The sequence below is a fragment of the Hemicordylus capensis genome, chromosome 3, assembly GCF_027244095.1.
Source record: "Hemicordylus capensis ecotype Gifberg chromosome 3, rHemCap1.1.pri, whole genome shotgun sequence".
Lineage (NCBI taxonomy): Eukaryota > Metazoa > Chordata > Lepidosauria > Squamata > Cordylidae > Hemicordylus > Hemicordylus capensis.
This window is the reverse complement of record NC_069659.1, coordinates 351,356,576-351,370,886: the sequence shown is the minus strand read 5'-3', so window position 1 is coordinate 351,370,886 and position 14,311 is coordinate 351,356,576. Positions and strand designations below refer to the sequence as shown.

The 14,311-nt window shown below is 42.5% G+C and overlaps 1 protein-coding gene across 5 annotated transcripts in view; it reads right to left on the bottom strand.

The window, feature by feature from the left end:
* ABCC5 (ATP binding cassette subfamily C member 5) overlaps nt 1-14,044 on the bottom strand; it is a 91,229-nt gene extending 77,185 nt beyond the window's left edge. Inside the window, exons 1-2 of one of the 5 annotated variants that reach the window (XM_053309569.1) lie at nt 13,833-14,044; nt 10,377-10,556 (exon numbers count right to left, since the gene is read on the bottom strand). In XM_053309569.1, the coding sequence (XP_053165544.1) occupies nt 10,377-10,502 (126 nt within the window). In that variant the 5' untranslated portion in view covers nt 10,503-10,556; nt 13,833-14,044. Of the gene's footprint in view, nt 1-10,376; nt 10,557-11,819; nt 11,843-12,559; nt 13,349-13,832 lie in introns of those variants that run through there. The other 4 variants (XM_053309561.1, XM_053309564.1, XM_053309562.1 and 1 more) reach the window with 4 other exon arrangements.
* Between the last annotated feature and the right edge of the window lie 267 nt (nt 14,045-14,311).

Genomic DNA, 14,311 nt, shown 5'->3' with positions numbered 1-14,311 from the left:
ATGGCTCAGGGTGGTTTACATCAAAATAAAAACAAAACAATTAAAATCAAAACAAAATTAAACAATTAAAATCATTTAAAACCAACATGAAAAACTTAAAACCATAAATCTAATTAAAATCCTGGGTGAATAAGTGTGTCTTCAGTGCCTTTTAAAAAGTTGCCAGAGATGGGGAGACTCCTATTTCAACAGGGAGCACATTCCAAAGTCCAGGGGCAGCAACGGAGAAGGCCCGTTCCAAAGTAGCCACAAAACGAGTTGGCAACAACTTCAGACAAACCTTTCCAGATTATCTTAACAGGCGGTGGGGTTCATGGTGAAGAAGAAAGGGCCTAAGCTCTTTAGGGCTTTATAGGTAATAACCAGCACCTTTTCTTTTTCCCGGAAACTTATTTGCAGCCAGTGTAGTTCTTTCAACACAGGAGTAATATGGCCTCTCCTAGATGACCCAAGACCAACCTGGCTGCTGCATTCTGAACCAACTGTACACTGCGGTAATCCAGCCTAAAGGTTACCAGCATATGTACCACTGTTTTGAGGTCATTCATCTCAAGAAATGGACGCAGCTGACATATCAGGCGAAACTGATAAAAAGCACCTCTGGGCACCGCCTCAACCTGGGATACCAGGGAGAGTTGCATTCAATCAAGCTGGTGGCAACCACAACCAGATCTCTCCATATTATCTTAATAGGCAGTGGGGTTCATGAAGAAAGTGTTCTCTTAAATACCTTGAACCCAAGCCTATCAGGGCTTTATAGGTAATTAACTAACACATTGTAGTTTGCCAGGAAACTTGTTGGCAGCCAGTGTCATTCTTTTAAAATGGGCGTAAAATGATCTCTTCGGGTAACCCCCAGAGACCAACCTGGCTGTTGCATTCTGTACCAACTGCAGTTTCTGGACTACATACAAAGACAGCCCCACATACAGCACACTGCTGTAGTCAAGTCTGGATGTTCCAAATATATGCACCATTGTTCTGAGGTTGTTTATCTCCAAAAATGGATGCAGTTGGTGTATCAGCCAAACCGATAGAAAGCCCTCCTGGCCACTGCCTCAACCTGAGAGACCAGGGAGAGGTTTGAGTCCAGAAGTACTCCCAGACTACATACCTATTCTTTCTGGGGCAATATAACCCCATCCGAAATAGGCAGATCTAACCCACTTCCTATGCTCTGACCTCTCACAATGAGTACCTCTGTCTTGCTTTGATTCAGCCTCAGTTTGTTCTCCCTCATCCAGTCCATCACTGCCTCCAGGCAGGCATTTAGGGAAGTTCATCAGCATATTGATAACAAACTGCACCAAATCCCCTGTTGATCTCTCCCAGAGGTTTCATGTAGATGTTAAAAAGCAATGGCGATAGAATGGAGCCCTGCAAGACCCCATACAATAGCTCTTGTTTTGAAGAGCAACTATATCCAAGTGACACCATCTGGAACCTACCTGAGAGGGAGGAGTGGAGACTGCAAAGCAGTGCCTCTCACTCCCAATCCCTTCAGGTGCTCCAGGAGGATACCATGGCCAATGGTATCGAAAGCCGCCAAGAGATCCAAAAGGATCAACAGAGTCATACTCCCCCATCAATTCCGATGGAGAAATTCTGTGATTTCTCCGTTTGTTTAATGAGCAGAGGCCAAACCATCGATCAGGTCCAAGCATTTATTGATCACGACATGCCGGGTGTCTCTCTTCCAGGAGCACATACACAGGCTTTTGGCAGAAGTCTTTTATACTGTTTACAGGCTATAGGACTGAGTACAGAGCCTATCAGAGGCCAAAGTTTCATGGTATACACCAATCATACTTGTACAAGCAGAATAAAGCTTAGCCATTGGTAGATAAGGTGAACCAATTACAAGGCAGAAACCAGCAATAATGAACCAATCGGTTTTATCTGTGCTTATCTCTAGTCAGGCAGGGCAAGCTATGGTCAACCTGTGCTTATCTCTAGTCAAGGGGGGCAGAGTATTGTTTCCCAGAAGAGGGGCCCTGTAACAGCAGAGTGCAGAAACTTGTGGCCTTTAGGGCTTAGGTAGGTGACACAACTAGGTGAAAAGGGATAGTGGAGTTTTCCTTCATCAGTTCCTAATTGGAGATAATCCAACAGGCCAACCAAGGCCGTCTCAACCCCATAGCCTGCCTGAAAGCCAGTATGAAATGGGTCCAGATAATTTGCTTCTTCCACGATTGCCTGGAGCCGATGCCACTACTCTCTCACTCAACTTGCCCAACTATGGGAGGCTAGAGACAGACCTATAATTGCCCAGTTCTGAGGGATCTAATGCAGATTTCTTCAACAGTGGTCTAATAACTGCCTCCTTGAGACAAGGAGGCATCCTTCCCTCCCTCAGAAGCATTAATGAGCTTAACAAGAACCTCTCCAATAACTTCCCTGCTAGGTTGTATAAGCCATGTAGGGCAAGGATCAAGTGAATAGGTAGTAAGATGAAGTGCCCCAAGCAGCCTGTCCACATCCTGGGAAGTCACAATCTGAAATTGATCTAATTTAACTATGCAAAAGGAGCTGCTGGGGACCTCCAAGTGGGCTCTGCAGTAACTGTAATAAGAGAGTAAAATATCTTATTCAGCTTGAATAAGAGAGATTTCATCAGCCCAAACACTCATTAACGGGTAATTGATGGATCCAAATTCTCATTCAAGGGAGATGGGGCACGTACTAGACCTCTCACAATCCTAGACAACTCCACTTTGTGTGAGCTTGCAGAAACAATGCAAGCAGTAAAGACCTGTTTCTTTGCTGCGCACATTGCCAGAGCATAGATCTTAAAATGCACTCTGTGTTGTAATCTGTTGGACTCGAGATAAGTCTTACTCCACTTGTGCTCTAGCAATCTACCTTGCCCCTTCAGCCCCATAATTCTTCCGTATACCAATAGTTCCCAACACAGAATTTGCCTTCTTCACTGTTGCCACACACCAGCTTGACGTCTTCCATTGGCCTATCCACTAGGACCCCAAGCCATTCCAAATGCTTTATTTCAGGCAAGTAAACACAGCCAGTGAATCACTCTGGATTAAAAGAACATAAATGTGAGGGAAGCAACTGTCATGGCTCTGTGTTTGTTCCCAGAACAGTCAGGCTAGTTCAGCCCTTCGGACAAAAGATTAGAATGTTCAGGATAGGAGAGATGGAATTCAATGGTCACACTCACCAAATTAACAAGTGTCTATCAGCACCCCTACCTCCATACACATTACATGCCTTAAAGCAGAGCAGAAATGTTGCCTCTTTGGTCAGCAACTCCCTTTGATTCTCCTGAAGCCACTTGCCATTTCACATTCATATAAAAGTCTAATTTTAAAATAGAATGTCCTGCAATGCTTTTCTGAAAACAGACCTCTTTTCTTGCCATGTACTATTTTTCATTTCACAACCGATTTCCTGGACACAATGGGTTCTGCTCTCCCTCTGGGTGAGCAGCTCATATTAAGATTGCACTGGCGGGGGACCCCACAATCTAGTCTTTTGCACAGAACCCTCAGTTTTTGTTGTCTGAGCCTACAGAAGATCTGCCCAACATGCGCACTGCAGAACACAGTACTCCCTAGTTCACTCCTAATATTGAATTTGGCTTTGCAATGCTGTTACCAGGAATCACATGATGAAGTCCTTCCTCATTTTTTATAGTATTTTACCAGAAAAAAGCCCACCTCACCTTAAAATTAGTTGACTATCAGTACATGAACAGAGTCAACATTTCAATACTTAACTCAGAACAGAATGTTTGAAATGTCACTGCAGAATAAGCTCCAGCATGTTAACAAAAGCACCCGCCTAGTTAATAGCTCCAGGCATTTATCCACCTTAAGCACAATAGGAATCATGATCTTTTGAATAAGAGTGCCTAAAAATATCTTTTTTGAAAACAGATGAAGTGTTACCCCTAGAAACGAGTACTGAGATTTAGTTTTATGATAGGTTCCTAAAGAGAGAGACCTAAACTAAAATTCCAGAACTGGTGGTAAAAGTCAAGGGTCCTGGTTTATCCTTGTCTGCTTGAAAGAAAAATACAGGTATAACAAGTAAGACTCATTGCTCAGCACACTCTTGCCTTTATGCATCTCACATCAAGATATTAATCGTAGGGGTGACTTGAAGGTCTCAACAGGTCCTTCGTTTACTGAAGAATAGTAATAAAAGAGTACCACAGATGGAAAATCCATCCAGATTTTGCATAAGAGATTACTAAGAGGAAACCAGATCCCTGCCTCTTCTCGCTCGTAGATGCTTCCTCAAGATTTACATGGAGGAATGCAACTCTTTCCAGGTGCATTACTTCAAGGAAGAGCACATTCCAAAGACTGATTCAGATTACTCATACGATTTTGATCTGTTTAGATAAATGGAATTTAGTTGTACTGCAAGGAGGATGCTCTCAAGATTACTGAAAGGTATTATTATTATTCTGGCAAGAATTCTGTGAGCGGTGTTAGGAATGACATCTTCAGCTACTACAGACAAAATATACTGACGGTCACAATAGTTAGTCTTCCATAATGGCAGAAGTAAGAGCACATTCAATGGAAAAATAACCATTCATGTATCAGAAAGTGAGGCAAGGTGGGAAGAGGAAGAGAAGAGTAGATAAACAGATTCATCAGAACACTGTGTGCTACATGCACTCATTGCTCCATTATTTTGCCCATGACTGGCTATTACAAGTTTTAACAAACACTTATTTAGACAATTACTACTACTGATTTTAAATTAAGTTTTAGCACATTCTAAATATTGAACAGAAACTAGTTCCTGAAAGAACGCACTCAAACTCACCCATCTTTTCGCCCAAGCTTTCTCAGCTTCCTAAAAAAAATTACGTTTTAATCTCTGGTTTATTTTTAAATTGTTAAATTGTTTTAAGTTTTTTGTATATGTTTTTAACTTGTTTTATGCTATTGTTAACCGCCCAGAGATGAAAGTTTGGGGCGGTGTACAAATTTGATAGATAGATAAACAAATAAATAATTAAAAAGGGAAAAAATTTCACGTTTGCCCAGCTTCAAAAGCAAGGAGCTGCCATATCCATCCATCTCCAGTTTTGTTCTTACCAGTGAATACCACAGGCTGCAAGATATTGCCTTGAACAGAGTTACTCAGGGAAACCATGGCTGAACTGGGATTTACTTTGGGGTGTCACAGATCACATACACTGGCTACCTTTAAATATAGCATATGAGAGAGAAGGCAATGTATTTTATTGGATGGTAGCATTTATCAATCCTGTTGAGAAAGTTTCACATATTTTCAGATTACTTTTAATCCTGCCAAGTTCTCTATATCTTATTCTCACAACATACATGCCAAAACCATTCACTAAGGCAAACATATTAGTAATTTCAGGTAAAAACAGAAAAAGGAAAAAAAACCCAAACCAACTGTCTATCAGTCAGCAAGGTTACGAAGTTTGTTCCAGGAACTAAAAAGGTAAAGGTAAAGTATGGCATCAAGTTTATTTCGACTCCTGCCACCCACAGAGCCCTGTGGTATTCTTTTGGTAGAATATAGGAGGGATTTACCAATCCTGCTCCCGCACAATCTGAGATGATGCCTTTCAGCATCTGCCTATATCACGGCTGCCCGATATAGGTCTGGGAAACACATTCGAACCGGCAATCTTCTGCTTGTTAGTCAAGCATTTCCCCACTGTGCCACTTAAGGTGAACTGCCCCGCTAAAAAAATAAAATAAATCCTGCTCAATTTACAGACTTTTGTACGTAAACAAGTTGTTTTGTATCTTTTGTACAACTAAGGCACAAGGAGAATGTTGTAAGTTTGGAAAAAATGTGGGCTCGCAGTGACAAGTAATAAGCATTTCTTCCCACATCGCACACTCCTTCACAAGCCTTTTAGGCAAATTCATTTCTTGAGAAACATTCAGTGATAACTGAATGGTAGTTACACAATTTCACTTGTTGATTGTTCCACAGTTGCACTCCCCAAGGAAGAAGCTGGTGGTACCACTTAAAGATTTGCAACTTTCAACACTCTTGTAGCATTCTCAAACTATTCAGCATTACTTACATTGTTATGAAGAAGAAATACTTTGCTTTTTAAAACCCATTCTGAAAGTATAACCTAAGTTGCCAACCTTTAGTTTATTGCAACTTTAGTTCAGCTCTCTTGTGTTTATGTCCATCCTGATGCCATATATTACCCAAACTTCAAATACCGGTACCTTATTTTTACATGCCTTTCAGTGCACAATTTTATCCTTGTAGTTTACAGATATTTAACAGACATCCCAAGTTCTAATGCCCAGATCTCTAAGGATAACAGAGGACATTCAAGGCACATTGTGCTAGCTTTAGGCTGTGCAGACAAAAAGCCGCTTCTAGCTGCTTCAATCTGCTTTGCTGAGGAAGTTACACAATGCATAAGCACAATTATGGGCACAAGCCAATTGCAAAAGGCTATAGCTTCAGCGAGGTTCAAATCCTTGCAACTTTTTTTTTAAAAAAAGGCTGCCTGCCAATAGTAATACTGTTGTCAACAGCAACATGACAGTGAAGTGCTCCTATTGGATCATGGATTTTGCTAACAGCACCAGAAGGCTACTAAGCAGCTCAGTCGCACTGCCAGCATTTGAGCACAAGAGTCAGATATTCCTACTTCCCCTCCCCTCTACAGCAACAGTCATATTTTGCTGAGTCACAGACCAAAGCAGGAAACCAAAGAACAGAATGCCAACAAACTGCAAGCTGACACGGCACTTGGTATTATGTCCAAGCTCTTGTAGTACATACCTGTTAAAAGCATTTTTCTTTATTAGCGACAAAAAAAGCTTCTAATCTGTTCACACAAGTAAGACTCAATTAACCACCTAGAATCTTATGGCATAATCTTTCATGGACCACAATTGCATCATGTTCAGGTGTAACACTAATGAAGTTGCAATTCTGGCCAAAGAACATTCACTCCACAATAAATTTGTTAATGCTTAAGGTGCCACAAGAGACTCTGCTTTTGCTCAACATAGCTACCCCGCTAGCAGTTTATTTGAATCACCCTAACTAGCTGCCGGAAAAGCAGGCTCTTAATAGTGAGAACTAGTAGCATTTTCCCCATTGAGGAAATTGAAGTCTTTTCTGAGGTGCTGACCATCAACCTGCCTCCATTGCAGAGGCGATCACCATAATGAGCTCCATAGAGGACTGCACTTGGAAATCAGCTTTGTGTGGGTGCAGAACACAGCGTCCCTTCAGAGGGAGAGTGACTAGAATATTACTATATTACCAAAGGAAAAGAGAGAAAGAGTGAATGGAACTGCCCCATGGCTGCCTCATTCTTGTAGCTACAAACGATAGTTTCCCATTACTCCTAAACGCAAACTATATCTTTAAGGAAACATTTCTAAGAGAGTAAGTGGTCAATCATCCAACATAAAACTGAATAATTGCACAGACCACTCTGAGCTGTATTATCATAAACTAACACTTTCCACCCTGCTCAAGTTTATTTCCTATTGGTTTTTTTCTTTCTAAAATTAATCTGCTTACAAAAGCCGAGTTTGTGTCTGTTAAAATTATTAGGTCTCCCCATACTTTCTAAAAGCCAACTAGAATGTTTTTCAGCCTGGGATACTTGAATTGGTCTACACAACATTGCAAGAACAGCAGGTCATCAAAAAGGCAAGAAAATATTTAGGGACAACATTGATTATTAATACGATGTATTTCCCAATTAAGTATACACATTTCTGAGGACAAGAATTGGGATCTTACATCTTGAACAGCATGCAGTGAAGAATCACTACTAAGTATTATATATGAAACATTCTTCACACTGAAAACTCACACTAAGTTAAACATTAGCTCTAATGAAATATTTTAAGAGGCAGTGCATGATTAAATATGTATAAAGTGCCAGCTCTGAATCAATCATAATTAGTCAAAAGCACTTGCTAGTTAATTTGGTTTATTTACAATTGCTTAAACATCTCACCAGTTATTTAGGTTAACTTTTATCTGGAGATTTCCCCTTGATTCATCAGCACTTACCACAGATCTCCACATATCAGTCACACCATAGGCAGACAAAACTGTACTCTCTCCAAGGCTCTCAAGCTCATCAGAACCTCAAAAGTCCCAGTTTTAATGTTGGCAGGAACAAAAGTAGGTTTCTAGCCCTCATTACACAAATGATAACTATGATCATGTGACAGCAACAGCATCCATTTATAATCTCATAAGATGTTGTAGTGATCGGACTCCCCTCCCACTAGAGTGAACTGGAAATGAACCCTGTCTCGACTGACAGGCTGATGAACTCCAGGGCTCAGCAAATCAACACAACAGGTGGATGGGACCTAGAGAGCTGCTGCCAGGAAGAAGCTAAGTAGGAGATGCATAGGACGACTTGTGGCCATGGAAGTTGGCTGTAGGAGGAAGACTGCAGCTCTTGGAAGATAGAGCTGCAGGGGCTTGTTTCTCAACCAGAGTTTGGTGAGTTCAAGGAAAATGGAAGCCAAGGTGGCTTCGCAAGTTTAGGTCAGGAGAAAATGGTTTAGTAAAAGTTTGCATTAGAATGGCTCTGGCGCATGTGGTTTGGCACCAAACCATACCCAACAAACAAGAGTGAATCAGTATTCATTCAAGAGATGCATGCATGATTCAAAAGCATCATTTATTAAAGCAACCTATAACATTCACAAAACAACTCAGTGATGTAGTATAAGTTCTAAGAGGTCATCAGTTCAATCTACAGCATCTTTGCCTGTTTTTTTATATGTTTTTATATTTTTTAGCTTGATGTTTTTATTGCCTTTTTATTGTGTGTTTTCAACTTTTATAAACCGCCTTGGGGTTGTCTTTTAATGAAAGGCGGTATAGAAATGCAACAATGAATAAATAAATAAATAAATCTTCTTTAAGGATGGGGAAATACTGGAGAGCTGCCACCCAAGCAAATCAAATTTTAGGGGGTAAACACATGAATCACTGGTCTCTCTCCATACAAGACAAATTCCTGTATCTTTCACTACTAAACATGCACTAATACCAGCAATAATTGTAGAACCCAATAATCAAGAGTCCACAAAAATGGTTGCCAGAATAGCTGTACCTTTAATTTTAGTGACCAGCAGGGGAAACTACTATGCATGGGAACATCACTTCCAAACTGAATTACCTTGCTCTTTATGATCTGCTGGAGAAAGGCCTTGCTCCATGAAGCAAAATCTAATGGAGCCTAGGGCAGGGCATTCACTGTAGTGGCAGCACCACCACTTTGGAAGCAGCTTCTCAGGAAAGCCCACAACACTAGATCATTGCTGATCTTCATGCACAAAATTAAAACCTTTTATGCCTTGTAAATTGGTTTTTAATTCAAGGCTTTCTCCCATTTTTGTTGTTGTTTTATTGTATAAGTTACTTAATTTTGACTATACATTGCTTTCAGTGCATGTTTTTAAAAGAAATATAAATGATAAAAAAGTAGTATAGTCCACCAGAGGAGTAAGGAATTTGCTAGTTTATGCCACTGACAGAGACGGAGTGCATCTTGTGCTTGGATACAGCATCAGTGTCACAGGTTGGAGGAACAAGTTGTTTCAAGCATTACTCCCTCTTCCACAAATGATACAAAAAGGGACAGACTTACTTTGGCTTTGTGAAACAGGCAGCAAGATAACAGAAGTAAATTAAGCTCAGCTACTAAGCTCAACCAAAATATATGGAGTCCAGTCAACGGTGGTATAGTTTCCCTCATTAGCTTGCTTTTTCTTTGCACAGAGAGGAACTATTTGGCTGATATCCTAATTAATGGTGTGCATGTGCAATCATAAAGAGCATGTGTGCAGCACTAGCAGCCTCACTTCTGAAGTGTGAATGCTCAGACAGGTGGGAGGTGATTTTCACCAATCTCCCCTCCATCTGTAAGTGCTCTGTAAGACCCAGAAGTAGGTCTCTGAGGGTCACACAGACTGCAGGGACTACTTCCAGGCACAGAGTGCTCCCAGTGGGAGAGAAGATTGGTAAAAATCGCCTCCCTACCTGCACAAACATCTGCACTTCAGAAGCAGGGCCACTCGTGCTGAGCATGTGCTTTTTTGGCTACACATGCACACCATTAGTGAGAATGTTGGCCACTGTTTTTTGAATGTTTACAGTTAGGACTCTCCTCCCAGCACATATTGATATCAATCATCAATGTACATTATGTCCTTTTCAGTGATCATAAATGAAAGTACAAACAGATTATAATTATAATTATCATTACAGTTAAAGTTGATTAGGGGCAAAGTTGACATCATAAAATTTAAAGTGAATACATTATGTAATCCAATAAAGTGCCACACCGGTCTGTAAGTGGAGGACGAAAAATCAAACCAAACAAACCCATAGCTCCTGACCTTGTACTTCTCTTGCTGGTACTTCTGCTCTTCTTCTTCATGTTGGTTCAGGCTGCTTCTCTCTCTCACATTTCTATATCCAGGACTTGGTATAACATACTCTTTCCCCAGATCGATATCTTTCATCTTCTCCTTCCGTAAACGCCAGGGTTAACAAATATATTTGCCAAGCAGAAAAGTCTGGGTGGTGGGGGAAAGAGACAAAGCAATGTTGTTTGAGAAACAGTTGCACCCTGCATTTTCTTAAACAGGCTTGGGTTACAGTTTTGAAATCCCATTGCAACATATGGTAGGCCAATGTACTTCTAGTACTGCCAAGCAGAAGACAGATACTATTTCACACGTACTGCTACTGAGGTGACCCCAAATGATCCCAAAGTACACTGGCTACAAAACTGGGTTGGAAACAGTTAACACAGCAGCTCTATATATCTCACCCATATTTTCTGCAATATAGAAAAGAAAGTCATAAAAGAAACCCACCCTTTCCTATAAAAGGTTTCAAGCACTATTTGGAGTTCATATTTTTTTATTTTTAAGTTGAACCAACCTATCTTCAAAATTCATAACATACATCAATCTCTCTACAAACACAGATCACCACATCTTGGCAAACAGTCTTATTCACACAAAGAATCCCTCACTGTACATGCACACTCCAAAAACGACCAATGTGTAGTATCATAAATCAAGCTTTATCTTTTGTTGGAGCAATTTTCTTATGTGCAACTATGCAAACATCAAAATACACAGAACTTTTCATCATGCATTTTAAAAATGTAGCTATCTTCAGCAAAACAAGGAACACAGATGGTTACGAATTAACCATATTTTAAGGGTTAATGGTCCTCCAGCTGTTGCTGAACTACGACTCCCAGCATCCCCAGCCAAGCTACCAATAGCACAAAAACAGTAACAACAGCTCTAAAAACCCCACAATGTAAACACATTTGGAAGTTACTTGCTAGTTTGTCTCCATCATTCTTCCGCAATATTAAATGCCCCTACAAAGGGCAATAATAACATATTAGCCCATCTTCCTTTACTTATTCTTTACTCTTTCCAAGCCTATTTCCCAGACATGCCCTTCATCGGTATGTTTCTTTTTCTTTTTAAGGCAAGGGTCAAGGAATCAGAGATGATGTGAGCACTTTGAGAAAAACGCACACTAAATAAATAAATAAATAAAAATAATCCAGCTACTTAGTCCCCTCTTTTGAAGCAAGATCTTCCTATGTCCAACAGTTCATTTAAGATTTTAACTGGCATGTTGTATTCATCACACTGCATGTTGTGTGCAGAACAACAAGTACTTAAATAAGTTACATACATTTCCATAAAAGCATAACTGCTCCTCTTCATGTTAACATGGTATTTGACTTCCTCGAAATGTTCTCATCACTCACTCTCTCTATTTTTAAAGATTATGATAAATCAACTGACCTATAAAGCTCTTGCTCGAAAGTCACCTTGTTCTGCTGCCATTATACCTTCTACCTCTAGCGCATTTAAAGCAGCCTTTAGGGTTGGATATTTTTTTAAACATACTACATCACAGGGGAAGAATGCCTCATACTACATGAGTCAGCAAATCTTGCCTGTTAGGAGGAGTCACAATTTTTTGTAACACACACAAAAAATCTTACATCAAGCATTTAAAAGATAGTCAGCAAAGCCATTTTCCTAAGATGACAACTAGCAGGTCACTGCCTACTTTCATCTTCAGCTCAAGGTAGTTTCATGAAAGGCATTTCAAGAAGCCCATACCGACATCTCCCACACAGAATACAACATGCACACCCGGCCTTGCAGAATTGTTTTTGTGTGAGCTGGAAGATTATTCTGCATCCTCTCTCTGCTGCCAGATGTGTTGCTGGATCATACATTACCTCTTTTGTAGCACCCTCTGTGGGGCCAATTTGTAAACAGCACTGAGCAGTTTACATTTCAAATGTATCTTCCTTTTAAAAAAGCATTATTCCAGAACTGGAGGGCAGCAGCGTCAACCGCTATCCCTGCAACCTCTACATCTCCCGAAATACAGCTATCCTTTAAGTGTTTCAGGAAGAAAATAACCACTACCCTCTCCAGGCAGCTTTCCCCTTGCAACTGCAGCAACAAAAACAAGGGAGAGGTCCTCAACCTGCAAAAGCCCTTCTGCACACCCACTTTTATAATCTCACCCATGCTTTGTAGGCGTACACAGCAGGGATTTCCTTCTAAAGAGTCCAGCAGCAGGTCAGACACCTGAAAAATCCTTGGATTGATGATGATGATGATGGATTAGCAAAAAGAAACAGAATAACCTGTTTCCACTAGACCTGTGGGAAGTACTATTCTGTCGGTGGGGAGCGGAGGCTGAAGGCCTCCCAGCACCAGAACTGCACAATCCAGGGGTCCTCAAACTTGGGTCCCCAGATGATGTTCAACTACAACTCCCATCATCCCCAGCCACAATGGCAAAGGCCATCGTGGCTGGAGATGAGGGGAACTGTCGTCCAACATCTTCTGGGAACCCCAAGTTTGAGAACCCATGGCATAATCTGAAGGGGAAGAGATCCCAAACAACACATGAGAACAGCTGCCTCTTGAACTCCCCCACTCCATCCGCCTGATATGGCCAGTATCTCTTCCCTGCAAAAGGCTCCCGACGTCCTTCCCAAGTGAGGAATGGCACTGCCCACATAAAGCCACCCCAATACACCCTGGCCTCAAAAGTCCTCATCAAGGATCCACTGATCAAGGTGTCACCGAGGTTGCCAAAAAAGATAAGTTAGCAGCCACGGGGCGGGGGCGCGATCTGGCATCCCAGCGGCACTAGGGGAGAGAAAAAATGGACTCCTCTTTCACACAGGGACAAAAACTGTGACTCTCTAGGCACAGAAAGGAATAGGTCATGCTGTGGGAAGGAATGACTGGGAGGTTTTTGGTTTTTTAGAAGTCCCCCTCTGTCCTCCTGCAAGAGGGCACTCCCATTATTTTCCCCTTTGCCCCCCCCCACTCGTATATCCTGGTACTGTAGTCAGTCCCAGTTCTAAACTGGACACACACACACACACCCCGCAATCCAACACATCTCTTGCAAAAGAGGCTTCTTAAACAATCTTAAGAGGAAGTCCATTCAGAATCCGGGGTGGGGTCCAGATGGTCACAGCTCCCCCACCCCTCAAATTATACCATGAGCTCCCCCCCCTCCACCCAAAGAAGACATTCTCTTCCACCCACAAGCCCCTCCCCCTTTCCTCTTGGGGGGCTCCCCTTAACATGCCCCTCCCTTAAAAAAAAACACCCCCAAACACCCCACATTTTAATCGCCCCAAGATTACTGACAGCGCTTGCCTGCCGCGAATCCTGCCCCCCACCCCGCTCAGAAAAAGCCCCTCACACAATGACAACCCCTCCACACACACACACCACTTCGCGAGCGTGCGCGCGCGCGCGCGCGCGCGCTCTTACCTGGCCCAGCAACAGCGCTGCAGCCCTCAGCAGCCCTCGAGCCCAGAAGGAATAAAAGCGGGGGGAGAAACCGCCCCTACCACCTTAAAGCAGCTCCGCTCTCTCGCCCCGCCCTCGATGCGCCTGCGCGGCCCCCCCAGCCCTCCCTCCGGCTCTTCCCTCTCGCTGAGCACGGCGGGGATTGTGGTCCAGCTCGCCTCCCGGCCCTGGCCTCAGCCTGAAGGGCAGAACTACGCATCCCACAAAGCACCCTGCGCCGGCCAGCCGGCTAATTTCCATAGGCCCCGCCCTCCTCTGGCTCCTCCTCTTGTCTTCCCTTTCCATCCCTTGTCCCCGGTGCCGCAGCGCGCCGGCCGGGCTGAGGTTGCGGGGAAGAGCGGGCAAGAGTGGCGAGGACACGTGAACCGCCAGCGCCGTACACGTGCTCGCCTGGGACGGGAAGGAAGCGAAGCGGGGAATTTCCAGAGCAAGCGAGGAGG